The sequence below is a fragment of the Dendropsophus ebraccatus genome, chromosome 5 (genome assembly GCF_027789765.1).
Source record: "Dendropsophus ebraccatus isolate aDenEbr1 chromosome 5, aDenEbr1.pat, whole genome shotgun sequence".
Taxonomy (NCBI): domain Eukaryota; kingdom Metazoa; phylum Chordata; class Amphibia; order Anura; family Hylidae; genus Dendropsophus; species Dendropsophus ebraccatus.
Window position 1 is genome coordinate 62,499,050 of NC_091458.1, and position 16,984 is coordinate 62,516,033.

A 16,984-nucleotide genomic window follows, 5' to 3' on the forward strand; every position below is an offset into this window, starting at 1 on the left:
TGAATCATTTCAGGTCATTGGCAAAATCGCTCGTTTGTGATTGTTAATCTAATAGGACCCTAATGGTACTTTTACACAGAGCGATAATTCGCCCAATCGCACGATTAACGATTTCGAAATAACAATTTTTTTTTTTATAACGATCAGCGTTTAGACGGAACGATATATCGTACGGAAAAATCTCGCACAGGATAAAGGTTAAATTGGTGAAAGACTGTTTACACGGAACGATCTGCCAATTTTTTTTGCGAACGACCAACGATGATTTGAGAACATGTTGAAAGATCAAAATGAACGATTTCTCGCTTGTCGTTTGATCGTTCGCTGCGTTTACACGTACGATTATCGTTCGAATTCGATCGTTATCGTGCAAATTCGCACGATAATCGTTCCTTGTAAAAGGACCATAAGTCCAATCCACCTTTCTCCAAAAGTAGCATAGACAGTGTAAAAAGCAAATGAAAGGCACCCTTTGTTAGTAAAACTGATACGTGGGTGATAAATTCCACTCCCCAATGAAAGAAGACTTCACAATGCTGACACATATGCATACTTCATTTTCTAGAACTAAATATTATAAAGGGCATAGACACACTTAGTTGAAACGCATTAGAGATCAGTTGGGGGGGGGGGGGGGGAGGTGATAACGCACAGTGTGCACGGTGCCGGTGTAAGCAGAATCAAATAAAGCAGCTTTCATTTTCCTTGCTGGACTCTGGACTCTGATGTTTTGGCTAAAGAATTGCAAACACGTGTTGGAGTGAGAGCCCGAGCCACACTGCAAGGTGAAGAGCGGTAAGCTGCCATCTTTTTTTTTTTCCTGCTGTTATATCTTTTATTGCTTTCTGCTAATTTTAGTGTAAAAACCTTTATGTCACTGGTTTTTATTAAACGTTTTGCCCAGTCTCTCTTCCACACCCTGCATGTTTTATTATATAGTGAAAGATGCTCTGTCAGGCTCAAGGTAACAGATAACTGATGTCTCAGTCTCCAGAATCTTTTTCCCCTCTCCTGCACAATCTTAAATCCTGATTTATGACCAGATCGGAGCTCAACTCAATTATATATATTATTCATACATTTGAGACTCTGCTCCTGTCTCCACAAATGAAAAGTATTTATTGTGGCTATTAGAAATATTTCACTGTATATGTACATACATGACTGTCCTAATGTGATGTTACCATGTTGTTAAAGGGGTTATCCAGTTGGGTAAAATACATGTTGAATCATCCCCCCTTCTGGAGACTAAGAATGTGTTCCATACTTGTCATTACCTTATCATTCTCCTTCCCCAAGTTCTGAGGCTGCTGCTTTCTCCTTAATAAAACAGAACGGGAGATGTTCTCTCCCTCCCTCCTCCCTTCCGAGACGGCTGATCCATCTCTGGATGGCTGATTCTGCACTCCGTAATGACAGGAGGATTATTCTGAGATCAAGTTGCTGGTGGCCTCACTGTTATTAATCCTCCCTGCATTACAGAGTGCAGAGAAAGTCGACCAGGAAACTGTTTACATGAGCAATCTCAGAGAGGAGTGGGAGATGGAGAGAGCAGCTCTCACACAGTTTTCTGTGTCTTCAGCAGGCTTAGAATTAGGGGAAGGAGACTGATCATAGCAAGAATAGAACTAATTGAAAGCCTCCAGGACGGGGATGATTCCGCATGTATTTTACCTAACTGGATAACCCCTTTAATAATAAAAAAAAATCACTTAACACTTATCTCCTATCCTGTATATAGTAGAAGGGAATAAGTGCTTGGACAACCTGTTGTTGGGTGGTCAGAAAGGGAAAGGCTATAATATGTGAATAGCTCAAACACATGGACTAAAGGCTCTACAATGTAGAGGTCAAATCCTGGTTGGTAGAAGACTAAACATTCCCAATATCAAAACTGAAATGCAACCCATGTGAAAGTGCAGTACTTCATGGAGCACGGATTGCCATTGACAGGATGAAGGAAGTTGTGGCTGTAACTGAATGTATTCTCCGCCATATCATACAGTGACTTTATCATTTGCATCATCACTGTTGCTCACGTTCATTTCCCATCAGATCCATGTAATGTGCCAGTCATTTCATGTAGATGACAAATTCATCATTTTCAAAAAATAAAAAGTTAAAAAACAAAATAAGAGTTGAATTATCTTTATTGTAAATTGCTTAACTTACTCTAGAATTAAAAAATAAAACAGTAATAAATAGTATCTAGTATCTGTGAATTCCAGACGCAGACGTACACTGGAGACAGAGCAGTACAATGAATCATGCTCACTACAAGGGAAAGTTTCATTACTTATCTTACTTACAGACGGTGAGTGATGGTTTATTTACTTACATTGGTTTTTATGGCCTAAAAGTTCTAGTCTTCATATCTACACTGCAGGGTTAGTTGACCATTTATATACAATGCTGCAATGTTTGTTGCTATAAATCTTCCCCTGAGGCGATTCCTCTTGAGAAATTCAGGGGACCGAACGCAGAAGGTTTGTAAATGATTGATCCTATAATTCCTAAAAATGTTGTTTTTAATGAAAATTTCCCTTCACCCATGTTTCTCATCCAGCATATTGTCATGGCCATAGCACTGAAAAGACAACTATACATAATTTTATTTGTCACATTTTATTCCATTCCTTTGGATACATTACTAACCCCAGGTAAATGACACAGTGCGTGATTTGACAGGTATACATTAAGTTCTCCTATTGGACCGAACACAAGTGGGTACATAATTGAGTGCATTGCAAAGGTATAGAATAAACATTAGCAGCTGTTAGTATACAATACGTTAACAGAGCACGGTAGAAAGACATTGAGCTAGAGTCATACAGGGGAGAAGATAATGTTTGGCAGCAGAGGCCACAGGAAGCTAACTTGCAGCATGCTGGGAATAAGCTTCAGTTCCTTTGGAGACTGGAAATGGAATAGACGGAAGAAAAAGCAAAGAGAGAGAGAAAGATTGACAGATTAGTGCATTAGAGGTGAAAGAACAGCAGTGCATTACAGGGCGGAAACTACTGTGTGTTTGTTGTAGTCTATATAGCTATTTATGACTCATGTGCCTGAGGGCATTTCTGCTGACCAGTACAGCTGGATCAGACCAAGGGCTGTCACAATCTGAAGGCTTTTACATCAAATATTTTTGTAAGTTTGCTTTATTAAGAGCCTTAATATTGAACATTTAGAGGTACATATACATTTATAGCATATCCACAGGATATGGCTAAAAGCCTTATTGGGGAGGATAAAAAATGAGCAAATTTACAGTACGTTCAGGTTCTGCATGGTTGTTTTGATCAGTAAACAGAGATCTTCCCCATGATGGATAGATGTTTCAGAGGTGGAACTCACACCTTTCAGGCATTTCTAACATTTCTTGTGTATATGCCATAAGGGTATGTTCACATGTGCGGATTTGCTGCAAATCTGCTGCAGATCAGTTATATAAAATGAGCAGGGGTTCTGTACAAAAACAAATCAATGTGGGAGATTTATTAAACATGGAGTAAAGTGAAACTGGCTCAGTTGCCCCTAGCAACCAATCAGATTCCACCTTTCATTTTCCAAAGAGTCAGTGAGGAATCAAAAGTTGAATCTGATTGGTTGCTAGGGGCAACTAAGCCAGTTTTATTTTACGCCATGTTGGATACCACAATCTCCCACAATGTATTTAAAATCCATTGAGAATTGGTTGCAGAAAATCTATATATGCTGCAGATTTTATCATTTATTTATGAGCAGAAAATCTGCAGCAAATAAAGGCCCTATTACAGGAAGCGTATTTGGCCGATTATCATACATTGCGGCCGATAATTGCTTTGTGTAATAAAAGGCTGGCTGATCATTGTCTTTCAATGTCTTTCAACGTGTTGAAAGGCAAACAATGCGTCCTGTTGCCGCCCCTACATGCAAAAGAAGCGGCGTCAGCAGACCGCAGCTATCTCCTATGGGCTCCCTAGACGATCTAAAGATTATCCAGGGAACACCTCCCCACGGCCCCCCTGGACAATCTATAGATCATCCAGAGCCCCCCTCCCGCACCTCCCACACTCCTACTGGGGAGCTGTCAACGTGTGTGTAATAGCACTGGCAGCAAGTGGGAAGACGAGGAGCAAGCGAGCATTGACCTGACAGGACGGTGCTTGCTTGCTCCCGCTGACCAGCCCGTGTAAATGGGTGCTTAAAGTACGTGTGACCCTACCCTATAAGTCTAAGAAGACAATTCCCCTTTAGGCTATGTTCCCACTAGGTAAAATCTGTCCTCAGGTTGTGTGTGGTTTTACAACACTGCTACATTCACTTTAATGTAACTAAGCTGCAATCCCACACCCAAACTGAGGACAACAGTTGTGTTGATTCTGAAAAGCGTAGCCTTACCTGGAAGTGCAGGTGAAAAGACACATCTAGTAAACCCTGTTATTAGCTGGCTGCAGTCTCCTGGTGAAGAGGAAATAACTGGGACTGTTCATCAGCCTCACAGCCGCATGGCAAGTCACTTCTGCTAATACACAAAAGGGGAAATAATTTCCCATTAAAGACATCCAGAAGTGATGGGGAAACTGCGACCCAAAGCCCTAGCTGATTGAATTAGTAGTTGTGCAACAGCTGGAGGACCACAGGTTCCCCAACAAGTTATATGAAGGGAGAGCACTCAGAGACACCAATGTCCGCAAAAAACTGCGCAAACAAATTAGGTACTTGACTTTATTTTCTAACTTCACTTGCACGCCACTCTGATTGCTGTAAATGACTTCCCAATTACTATTCGGACTACTGTATAACATAAAGTGCAATGACGAGAGATGCAGCTTGAGGCTATGTTCCCACTTCGGGAACACAGCGGGGAAAAGCAGCTGTCTCATTATATAGACGACTACTAATAATGATGAGGTTCTTTATTAACGGCCATCTATATAACGAGGCAACTGCCCTTCCATGCTATGTTCCCGAAGTGGGAACATAGTCTTAGGGGTTTTCTAGTCAAAAATATGATGGTCTTCTCTTGAACAGAAGTTGAGCTGCAGTAACCAGATACGGCCAGTATGAAGTGAACAGAACCAACTGCTTCCAGCCCTGCTCACTGCATAATCCAGTCATGGCAGCATCGCTGAGTGGTTTTGAACCCCACCAATCAGTGATCTTGAGGATAAACCCATTTAGGAAATTAAAATACCAAATTACACTAAATTTATGATGTATTACCATGTATGAATTTACATGTGGATGAAAGCTGAACAGGTGAGCATTGAGGGTGCACAGCAGTAAACACTATTATATTGCAGCAATGGGTCATGGTTTACATTCCACCAGGGAAACACTGGCATGGGTTTCCTCCTGATCCTGTACTTTTCTCCCACTCAAACATAATAGATTAACTAGCACTAGTGAAATATGAGAGGACTATGAGCCCTTGGGGCCATAGGGACTGATGCGGTTACAATAAGTGCAGAAAGTCCATGCTATGTATGTAAAAGGTCTCCATGTCTGATCCATGTAAAGGACTATCATTAGTCGCTGCACACCACGGCATCACCTTCTAGCCCAGTTACACCCACACCTAGCAAATACCAGTCATGCAGTAAAGTTACTCCTACAACAAAGGTGTATTCCATGACTCACCGGTTATCATTGATGTCTGTAGCATTGCCTGTTGTCAGCGCAGCGGGAGAAAAGAGCAGCTTGTTAAACACAGTCTTACTACCTTGCCATTTATCTATGAACTGTATGAACTTCACTGCCAGATTATAATATTATGTATGCAGCATGTTAGTAAATATTAATCTATCGCGTTACATGACAATGTCTTCTCATACTTATCAGATCACTAGGTCATTGCTCTACATACTTCTTAGTGGTTTATTATTGACATGCCTGCTGGCAGTCCCACTATAGTTCAGCAGTCACAGCAACACTCCTATCTCTCTTATATAGCATGCCTTCTGTGAAGGAAAACAAAGGGTTAAAGGGAACCTGTCTGCTCCCTTACATTCTCCCTAGTATCTTATAGCTGTCGGGCATAGCGTTCGGACAGCGTGCCCATAAGTATGCTGCAAGACAACATTTTTAAAATATTGAACTTTTATTTCCTGCTCCTGCAGGCCAGTAAGTAGGCATATTGGCAGAGCCGCAGTGGCATGTAGTCACGCTGCCTGTACACATTGGTGCAATTGTCTTGGTGCCATTGCATTGGTTATCTGACCACTTGGTGCCGTTGCATGGGTTATCTGACCACTGGATGAAATGTAAGGGAATGCTGCTATACACACTAAGCTAATGAAATGAACTGGAAAAACATATCATTACTGCCAGATGCATAACTTTTCCTGACCTTGGTGAATGACACATGCCAAAAAATATGTAATTTTTCACCAGAGAAAAAAAATTCTGATAGTTTCGCCTCCCTAATAGTCAAAATAGCCCATGTCTTTCTCTTGAACCCAGTATAATAATAATAATTAAAAATATTAATAATAATAACATTTATCTTGCTCAAATATCATTTTAGGCCATCAAAGGCCTCTGTAACAGGAGGGGTCTGCATATCATACCTTCTAAAGCTAGGCTTCACTAATAATGGGGGCGTCTCTTAGATTAGGCAGTTCGGCAGTAATCACGGCCGTTGTTGTAGTGGGCATGATTAGTACGGAACTTACTTTGTGCTGAAGGCTGAGGGAATCCCGGCTGGAGTGTATACACATAGTATAGACTTCAGCCGGGATCCCTAGCGGCACCACGAGAAACTGACATGTCAGTTTTTTGCGGCCGCTATTCAATGAATAGCGGGCGCAGAAAACCCTATCAGTTCACACAATGGAGCGTGCCACACGCGGTGCTAAAGATCATCCAGCCGGTACTACAGTATCGGTCTGGATGATCTCCTCTGGGACCGGCCGTTCCGTGACCCAGCCGGGTCACGGAACGGCCAGTCTCATGCAACATGTGAACATAGCCTTATATACTTTTTATCCCTTAGTTTAGTCATCTTACCATTATCCACATTTATCTTCTGGTAGGGAAGCAGGCTGCTAGTGGAAGAAATGCTTCTTGAAGTGGAACATGGGTTGCTGTACCTAATAACACAAAATAGCCAGCCCAACGTTATTACAATATATCATATTTATACTTATATGTTTAATGTGTTAAATTATACATAAGACACAGAAAAAAGAACTGTAATAAATACATAAAAAGAAAAGAAACGGAAAAGAAAGAACACACAAAACAGCTCCACTCTTGTCCTTAGGTTGTCTGTGGTATTACAATTCAGCTCCAATCACCTTAATAGAATTGAGCTGCAAAAACGCACCCAAACTGAAGACAAGAGTGATGCTGTTTCTGGAAGAAAGCAGACATGTTTTTCTAAGGCTAGGTTCACACTGCGTTTTCAGCATCCGTTTAACGCATCCGTTTTTTGGAAAAAACGCATGAAAAACGGATTGCAAAAAACGGATTCATTTGTGTGCATCCGTTTTTCCATTGATTTCCATTATAAAAAAAAACGGATCCGTTTTTTTTGGCGGACCAAAACGGACCAAAAAACGTTGCTGATCCTATTTTTCTGGACGTTAAAAAAAACGGATCCGTTAAACGGATGATGAAAACGCAGTGTGAACCTAGCCTAAGTCTGGACAACCTATTCTGGACAACTTATTTGTCTGTAGGATGTTTCTTAAGGTCAGAATGTTTAGCTACAAACACAAACAGGTTTGTGTCATAGCTATGATTTGTGTAGTGTACGTGCTACAAAGTAAAAAAAAAAAAGTATCTAACCAATTTTTAAAGGGAACCTGTCAGCTGGGATGCTGTGGCGGAGCCTGCCCGACCCCCCCGGTCATGGGGCCAAGCGGGCTCTGCCACGGCATCCCAGCTGACAGGTCCTCTTTAAGTGCGAGATACATCATTTTTAACAGATGTTGTATTGTAGTCCCTATCATTTTTAACACTACGGTACGTAAAAAGTAAAATTTTTGGTTGATTTCCTATTTAGATTAATAAAATATATACAGCAAGGGTTAAAATGGTCGGGCATGCTCGGGTCCATCCGAACCCGATCGTTCGGCATTTGATTAGCGGTGGCTGCTGAAGTTGGATACAGCTTTAAGGTTGTCTGGAAAACGTGGATATAGTCATTGGCTGTATCCATGTATTCCACATAGCCTTAGGGCTTTATCCAAGTTCAGCAGCCACCGCTAATCAAATGCCGAACACTGGGGTTCGGATGGACTCGAGCATGCTTGAGGTTCGCTCATCTCTAGTCAGAGACAATCACTTTTAGTACTACAGACAAAAAAAATAGGGTTGCAAATAATACAAAACTTTGGACTTTGAGCAATAACCTGTAGATCTTGTCGCTGCTGTATGTAGTTGAAAAGATAAAGAGCACTGAAGAGAAATATTTCAGCAAAATTCTAATATTTCAAACAAAATTCTAATACTTACAATGTGTCATTGGAGGGGCTAGATGAATGCATGTACATATTTTGGTATTGCTGAAAGATGTTGTTAGTGTAACTAATTGAGTCAGAATTACGGACTCCATAGGGATTGGTGGGTGAGGAGGCAGGGTAGTGTCCAGGTCGGATCGGCTTAGCTAGAGGAGAAAAAAAATGTTAAATTGTAAGCTGTAACTACACAGAGATGAATATTCTGAATACATCTAGTTGGCTGTTGTATGAATTTTCTGGGGATGAACTTTATTTTTTTTAACAAATGCTCCCAGGAGGCAAACGTAAAAATTACTCAAACTCACCTGCACCTGTCTGTGCTCACTTCATTCTTTCATGTTTTGCTGACCACTCTGGCCTATTACTGGCTGACTTATCAGTTCCTGTAGGTTGTGGCATTTTTGGAAATTGGAAAAAGCGTAGGGGACCAGGCATCAGAACAGCAGTGGCAGAGGATCAGGGCAGGTGAGTATGAGCTATGTTTTATTTTTGCAGCACCGGGGAGCATTTATTAAAAAAAATATTCATCAATGACAAACCCTTTAAATTAAAAAAATTTAGCTATCTTAACAGTACTGAACTGTTGTATGAGGCACATGGTACAAAAACAAGAGAACTGATGTGTGGCGATGTCTTACCAATCTGTGCAGTGTGTGTGCGCTTCACTGTATTCTTGTAGCGTACAGCCTCCTTAATACGGTCCACCTCTTGCTGATACCTTCTCTTGTCTTTCATAGCTCCTTCCTTTGCCTCTTTCAGTGCACCCTCCAGGGCCTTAACTCTCTCAGCCGTAGCCCGAAGACGTTTTTCCAGTTTAGGAAGCTCACAACGAAGATCTGCATTGTCACGAACCAGCTGGAAGGCACCACAGAAAGTGAGAGATTGGAAGTACGATCATGTGTGAATAATGAAAAATATAAGAATATATTGGACTCTTAGTTTCATCTTGAGTTTTCCAAACTGCAGCACCAAACATGTTTTTGTTCATATATTTTATTCAGTTTGTACAGAAATGTTTTAATGGTAGGGGTTTTGAGATTTTTCTTTGTATTTTACTCATACATGTTCAGTCCTAGCGCTCAAAAAAGAGAATGGAGTATGTAGGATTATGGGACCTGAATACAGAGATGGGGATTTATGAAGACCGTAGTACAAATACGCCGGTCTTATATGAAACCCCGCCCCCTTTTCGTGACAGGATTCACTAAGAGGCGTACGCCTCTTATTGAATCGGGCCAGCCGGGATCCCGAATCTGTGCCCGGCATACCAAATCTACACCTGCTTCCAGCCACGCCTCCTCCCCACCTCATCACGCCCCCGCAAGCTCTGCCAGCCCGCCTATTGGGCGAGCGGGGCGCACAAGAGGAGTGTGCCAGGGAGAAGGGGCGAATCTGCACCTTCTCCCTGGCGTACGCCTCTGGCGTACCGTTCGTAAATTCACATTAATGGTCATGCACATTACATGGCTGAATCCACTAGTTTTGGTGAGACTGGATAACTATGTATGGGAATGTTCCACTAGCAGAAAATGTTGAGCAAAATAAACATCAGGCTTTTAAATAAAGACAGTTACAACTGCATTGAAAAAAAACAGTGGGGCTGTACCCGCTTTCAAACAGTTTCTACATTCCTTTCGATACACAGGAAATACCTGCTCAGCCAATCACTGGCTGAGGCACTTCACTGCTTTTGCTAGTGACTGGCTAAGTAGGTATTTCCTAGGTATCGAGATGAGGGCAAGTAACCTCAGCAGTAAGAAATGACATTGGTGGGGAATTGGTGGCAATTTTTTTTTTTATTCTCCTCCCACCGTGAACCCTTTTCCCATCTGGTGAAGTTATCCATATAAAAAACTGAAAGTCAGAGGTCTAACTGCTGGGAACCTCACCAATTTTAAGAACAGGGACAACCCCATAGTAAATGGATCAATGGATACACCATTCATTCTAGGTAAAATTTTAGTCCAGTTCTTTGCATTGACAGGAGACCCAGCAGTTGGATACCCCCTGATCAGCTTGTTCTCCCCTATCCCATTAATAGGATAAAAGTTCATCAGATGGGAACACCCCTTTAAAGGGAACCAATCAGCCCAATCGGGCTGATATGGTTCCCTGGAGCACTGTATAAAGCTCCTGAGCAGTCAGAGGCTTTATAGCGAAGAAAATGAAGTTTTATTACCCGGGCATGCGGCAAGCAGAGATGGGCAGGTAGTCATCTGGGCGGCTCCCCGTCCATATGTAGTCACAGCTCTCTGCCTATCAGCGCACTCGGGTAATAAAGCTTCTGCGGCAGCCGTGGCCAGTGCATGCCGTGGGTTGCACAGGAGCTTTATACAGTGCTGCAGGTAACCATATTAGCCAAACTGAGCAGATTGGTTCCCTTTAAGTATAAAACTAATGCTCTGGAATACCCTTTTAATATGTAGGAAAGCATAAGTGAAGTTATAGTAAAACAATAATATAAAAATCTGAATATGTGTATCTGAAGCACTATGTGTGCAAGCATAATTATCTAGCTATGAGGAACCAGTAATGAAAGAGCAACAGTGTGAACAATTTAAAGTGTTTTACAGAGGTCCTTATTCACATTTTCCACAGTTGTGGGCATAAAGAGTGAATAGAGACAAAGGAGCAACATGAATAATAAAGCACCTAATAAATGATAGCCCATAATAATCATAATGACAAGTACTCGCTGGAGTATCACTAATATCAATCTAACTGGAAAATATGTATCCTGGGCATATTGCTGACTGACATATTTACAATTACAGAGCAATATTTCCAAAACTATGTAGACTGAAATAGTTTTCTCCCTATTTCTACCTCCATTGTCTTATACAATGCATTTGGAAAGTCTTTAAACCCTTTCACTTTTAACACATTTTTTAATGTTGCCCTTGTGCTAAAAAAAACAGTTTCCCCCCATTATTCTGAACTTAATACCCCATAATATATAAAAAAAATAATATATATATATATATATATATATATATTGTGGACATGTCACTGGTAAAGTGCTCGAGGGGATGTACATCTCACCCAGGTTGATACATAGTGTGAGATGGTGAGTCCAGGAGGCATCTGTGCTCAGCAGTGTTATGCTGCTGAGCTATTATTTATTATTGCCGGGCCTGGACTTACATGGAATGGCAGGTAAGTTTTGGTAGTGGGACTTGCCATTCCCTCCCCCTCGATCCAGTGTGGGTTTTGGGATCAGGTGAGCTCTGATCCCAATCAGCCTGAGAAGGCAAAAGGTGTGCTCAGTGTACAGGTCTCTCTCTCTCAGCCAGGAGTGAACAGCCTGCATGCTGTTTGGTGAGAGCTGGGAAGACAGCCGCTGCTGGGGCCTGTTCACACCCCGCAATACTGCCGACTGAAGTGACAGAGAGGTAACCTGCTTTTGTTAGTTAGCGCCCAGACGGGCAAGACCTTTTGTTTTGTTCTTAAAGCACAGTGTTGCTATATTTCTGTTACGGACTGTTTATGCTGAAAATAAACGCCAAGCTGTTGTTTTACAAGTCCAAGTCTGCTGTGAACTGTGTCCAAACACACCATCCCCCGGGAAGATCCCTACAATTGGTGCTGCGGAGCGGGCAAAGCGGTTGCTAGGGGCAACGGTGTGCATCAACTTGGCTACAGCTGCGTATGTCCTGGGTGAAGGCTGCTGCTTCACTCCAAAAACAGACAAGCAACATGGAGGAAATGATGAAGCAGCTAATGCAAGTGAGTCTGCAACAGCAACAGGCGTTGGTCGCACAACAACAGGCTCAGGCAGCCGCTAAGCAGGATCAGGAGGCTGCTAACCTGCGCCATGAACAGGCATTGGCTGCACACCAGCAGGCTAATCGGCAGCAACAACAGGCTCTGACAGACGCCAATCTGCGCCATGAGCAGGCTAATCGGCAGCAACAACAGGCTCTGGCAGATGCTAATCTGCGCCACGAACAAGCGATGGCCCAACAACAGAGACTTATTGAGCACCTGATAGCGAAGCAAGAGGCGTCTGCAGGTGCTAATCCCCAGCTGGTGGCAGCAGCCGCGCCAGAGACTTTGTCTGTGAGAAGAGCTGTGCAGCGTGCGCTGCAAAAGATGACTGCTGATGACGATGTTGAGGCCTATTTAACTGTCTTTGAGCGTGTGGCTGAGCGAGAAAAGTTACCCTCCCCTGAGTGGGCAGAGGTCATTGCTCCCTATTTAACAGGCGAACCTCAAAAGGCCTACTATGACCTCAGTGAGCAAGAGGTCAAGGACTATCCTCGGCTAAGAGCAGAGATACTCGCCCGACTAGGAGTTACTGCTGCTGTCCGTGCCCGGAGAGTCCGCAACTGGAGCTACAGTCTGGACAAGTCAGCGAGGTCCCAGATGTACGACCTGATTCATTTGGCAAGAAAGTGGTTGGAGCCAGACACCTCTACTCCTGCACAGATCCTAGAGAGGGTCGTGATGGATCGCTACCTCCGTGCACTTCCTGCTGATCTGCAACGCTTGGTGGGACAAGGCGACCCTAAGAGTGCCGACGAACTTGTCAGCCTTGTGGAGAGGTTCCAGGCGACCGAGGACTACCTCCGTGATGTTCCTGCAGAACCGTCACCTCCCCGGAGTGCCAGACCTGTGCCGTCAGCTGGTAAGAGACTTCCATCTATTGGGGGAGTGTGGAGGGGTGCTGATAGAGGGAAGAGCTCTCAGGAGGCGTCTCAGGGGCAAAAGACTGGTGGTGGTCCCCGGTGGCTAAGTGGCCCTAAAAAGGACTCCCTGCCAAGGAGACCCGGCCCTATCCAGTGCTGGAGATGCCATGAGACGGGACATATGTCTGCCCATTGCCCTCTTACCACTGAGCCCATGGAGTGTGACGCTAGCCGGCGTCAGTCGCTATTTGCGGAGCCGTCTTTTGTTGCAGTCACTGGACTAGAGACTGAACCACAAGTCTGCAACATTACTGTAAATGACTTTCCTGTTAAGGCGTTGCTGGACTCAGGAAGCCTTGTCACCTTGGTGCATGCCAGCCTGGTGACTGGGAACTTTGTGCCAGCAAGACATATGAGTGTGGTATGCATACATGGTGATACAAAGGTTTACCCTATAGTACGGGCTAATGTCGGGACTGAACTAGGCACTGTACAATATGAAGTGGGTGTGGTTAAAAATCTTATGCATAATGTGATATTGGGGCGTGATTTTCCTTTGTTCTGGGCTCTATGGGGAAAACAACAATCCCCTGAAAGGAGTGAGGAGACCCCTAAGTCTATTGAATTACCCACGGTAAATGATAAAAATGTACAGGATGAAAATGATGCTTTTCCTTTGCAGGTCTTGGCTGGTGAGGAAGAGGCTCCTCCCACTGCGCAAAATGTTCCAGACTTAGAGGTGTCTAGGGATAATTTTGGTACTGCACAATTACAGGACCCCACTCTCAAAAATGCGAGAGAGCAGGTCACTGTTATGAATGGGGTACCTCAGGAACCAGAAGCTGAGAAAAAATTTCCACATTTTTCTATGACTAATGATCTCTTCTATAGAGTCACTAAGATTAATGATGAGGTGGTGGAACAGCTTCTGGTGCCTAAGTCGTACCGGCGTCAGGTACTCGACATGGCCCATAATCATGTCCTTGGGGGCCACTTGGGGACAGATAAAACACAGGAGAGAGTCCTCCAGAGGTTTTATTGGCCTGCGATTTATGCTGACATAAAAAAATACTGTGAGTCGTGCCCCACATGTCAGCTTAGCGCTCCAGTGTCGCATTTTCGCAGTCCTTTGGTCCCACTCCCCATCATAGAGGTACCTTTTGACCGGATCGCAATGGACTTGGTGGGTCCCATTGTAAAGTCGGCTAGGGGACACCAGTACATTCTAGTGGTGTTGGACTACGCGACCCGCTATCCTGAGGCTGTACCCCTAAGAAACACTGCATCTAAAACAATTGCACGGGAATTGTTTTATATGTTTTCCAGGGTGGGGATCCCCAAGGAAATCTTGACTGACCAAGGTACCCCATTTGTGTCAAAGGTAATGAAAGAGCTATGCAAACTGTTTAAAATCTCACACCTACGTACCTCTGTATATCACCCACAGACAGACGGGTTAGTGGAGAGGTTTAATAAAACCCTGAAACATATGTTAAAAAAAGTGGTGGAAAAGGATGGTCGTGATTGGGATCACTTACTACCTTACCTGATGTTTTCTATTAGGGAAGTACCCCAAGCGTCCACAGGGTTCTCTCCCTTCGAATTAGTCTATGGTCGTCACCCTAGGGGTTTGTTGGATATAGCGAAAGAGACATGGGAAAGTGAGTCCACCCCATACAAGAGTGTTATAGAGCATGTAGCACAAATGCAGGACCGTATAGCCACTGTAATGCCCCTAGTAAGGGAACACCTCCAGAGGGCGCAAGAGGGCCAAAGCAGAATTTACAATCGTTCTGCAAGAATCAGGACCTTTAGCCCAGGTGACCGGGTACTCATACTTGTTCCCACGGTAGAAAGCAAATTCTTAGCCAAGTGGCAGGGTCCCTATGAAATTGTAGAGAAGATCAGTGAGGTCAACTACAAGGTACACCAACCAGGTAGAAGGAAGCCTTTCCAAGTTTATCACATAAACTTGATCAAGCCCTGGAAAGACAGGGAATCCTTGGTGGCGACAAAGCCTGTTGGTCATCTGTCACCACCAATCCCTCCGGTCAGGATTGGTGACACCCTATCAGTATCCCAGAAGCAGGAAGCTAAGGAGTTCCTGCAGAAAAATAAAGACAAGTTTTCTGACCTTCCAGGGCGTACGCATCTCATTAGTCATCATATTGAAACTGAGCCTAGAAGCAGAGTAAACCTGAAGCCCTATAGGATACCAGAAGCACGGAGGGAGGCGGTATCATCCGAGGTAAAACGTATGCTTGACCTAGGAGTCATTGAGGTGTCCCAGAGCGAGTGGTCCAGCCCGATTGTGTTAATCCCAAAGCCCAATGGAACTTGGAGGTTCTGTAATGACTTTAGAAAGTTAAATGAGATCTCCAAGTTCGATGCCTACCCCATGCCCAGGGTAGATGAGTTGATAGAAAGGATGGGTAATGCCAGGTACATAACTACCCTCGATCTCACTAAGGGCTACTGGCAGATCCCACTCACTCCTAAGGCTAGAGAGAAGACTGCATTCTCCACCCCTGATGGGCTCTTCCAATACGTAGTGATGCCATTCGGGTTACATGGAGCCCCTGCCACTTTTCAGAGGTTGATGGACTTGATTCTGCGACCACATCGTGATTACTCCGCTGCCTACCTCGATGATGTGGTCATTTTTAGTCCGGATTGGGAAAGTCACCTCTGTAAGGTCCAGGCGGTGTTAGATGCCATAAGTGATGCGGGGTTAACCATCAATGCAGAGAAGTGTGCACTAGCCTTAGAGGAGGCCAAATACTTGGGCTACATTATTGGGAGGGGGTTAGTGAAACCACAACTAAATAAAATTGAGGCAATACAGAATTGGCCTCAACCCCTCACAAAGAAACAGGTCAGAGCTTTCCTGGGTATTACGGGCTATTACCGAAGGTTTGTGCCGAATTTTGCTTCAGTTGCAGCCCCACTAACTGACCTGACAAAGGGTGCGAAGTCCGCAATGGTGACATGGACTCCAGAGGCTGAGAAAGCTTTTCAAAGCCTTAAGTCTGCCTTGTGCCAACAGCCTGTGCTAGTTACCCCTGACTTTAGGCGAGAGTTTCTAGTACAGACAGATGCCTCTAACACAGGGTTAGGTGCCGTCCTCTCACAGGTCGTGAATGGCGAGGAGCACCCGGTTATGTACTTAAGCAGGAAACTATCCCCGGCCGAGAAAAACTACGCCATAGTTGAGCGAGAATGTCTGGCAGTGAAGTGGGCCCTAGAATCCCTGAAGTACTACTTACTAGGCAGGAGGTTTAAGTTAGTGACAGACCATGCCCCCCTAACATGGATGAAATTAAACAAGGAGAAGAATGCAAGGGTGACTAGGTGGTTTCTTTCCCTCCAAAACTTTAATTTCATGGTGGAACACCGGCCAGGGAAATTACAGGCAAATGCTGACGCCCTATCTAGGGTACACTGTCTGTGGGGACAAAATGCTCAGCCCTCCGGTCTGAAGAAGAGGGGGGGGATATGTGGACATGTCACTGGTAAAGTGCTCGAGGGGATGTACATCTCACCCAGGTTGATACATAGTGTGAGATGGTGAGTCCAGGAGGCATCTGTGCTCAGCAGTGTTATGCTGCTGAGCTATTATTTATTATTGCCGGGCCTGGACTTACATGGAATGGCAGGTAAGTTTTGGTAGTGGGACTTGCCATTCCCTCCCCCTCGATCCAGTGTGGGTTTTGGGATCAGGTGAGCTCTGATCCCAATCAGCCTGAGAAGGCAAAAGGTGTGCTCAGTGTACAGGTCTCTCTCTCTCAGCCAGGAGTGAACAGCCTGCATGCTGTTTGGTGAGAGCTGGGAAGACAGCCGCTGCTGGGGCCTGTTCACACCCCGCAATACTGCCGACTGAAGTGACAGAGAGGTAACCTGCTTTTGTTA

At 44.1% G+C, this 16,984-nt stretch overlaps 1 protein-coding gene across 5 annotated transcripts in view; it reads right to left on the reverse strand.

Moving 5' to 3' along the window:
* Positions 1-2,197: 2,197 nt before the first annotated feature.
* Positions 2,198-16,984, reverse strand: part of KIF5A (kinesin family member 5A) — a 95,127-nt gene continuing 80,340 nt past the window's right edge. For 4 of the 5 annotated variants that reach the window (XM_069972268.1, XM_069972267.1, XM_069972266.1 and 1 more), the window contains exons 24-29: positions 9,086-9,302; positions 8,443-8,593; positions 6,991-7,073; positions 5,623-5,650; positions 4,381-4,504; positions 2,198-2,916 (exon numbers count right to left, since the gene is read on the reverse strand). In XM_069972268.1, coding sequence (XP_069828369.1) covers positions 4,423-4,504; positions 5,623-5,650; positions 6,991-7,073; positions 8,443-8,593; positions 9,086-9,302 — 561 coding nt within the window. In that variant the 3' untranslated portion in view covers positions 2,198-2,916; positions 4,381-4,422. The remainder of the gene's footprint in view (positions 2,917-4,380; positions 4,505-5,622; positions 5,651-6,990; positions 7,074-8,442; positions 8,594-9,085; positions 9,303-16,984) is intronic. The other variant, XM_069972265.1, reaches the window with a different exon arrangement.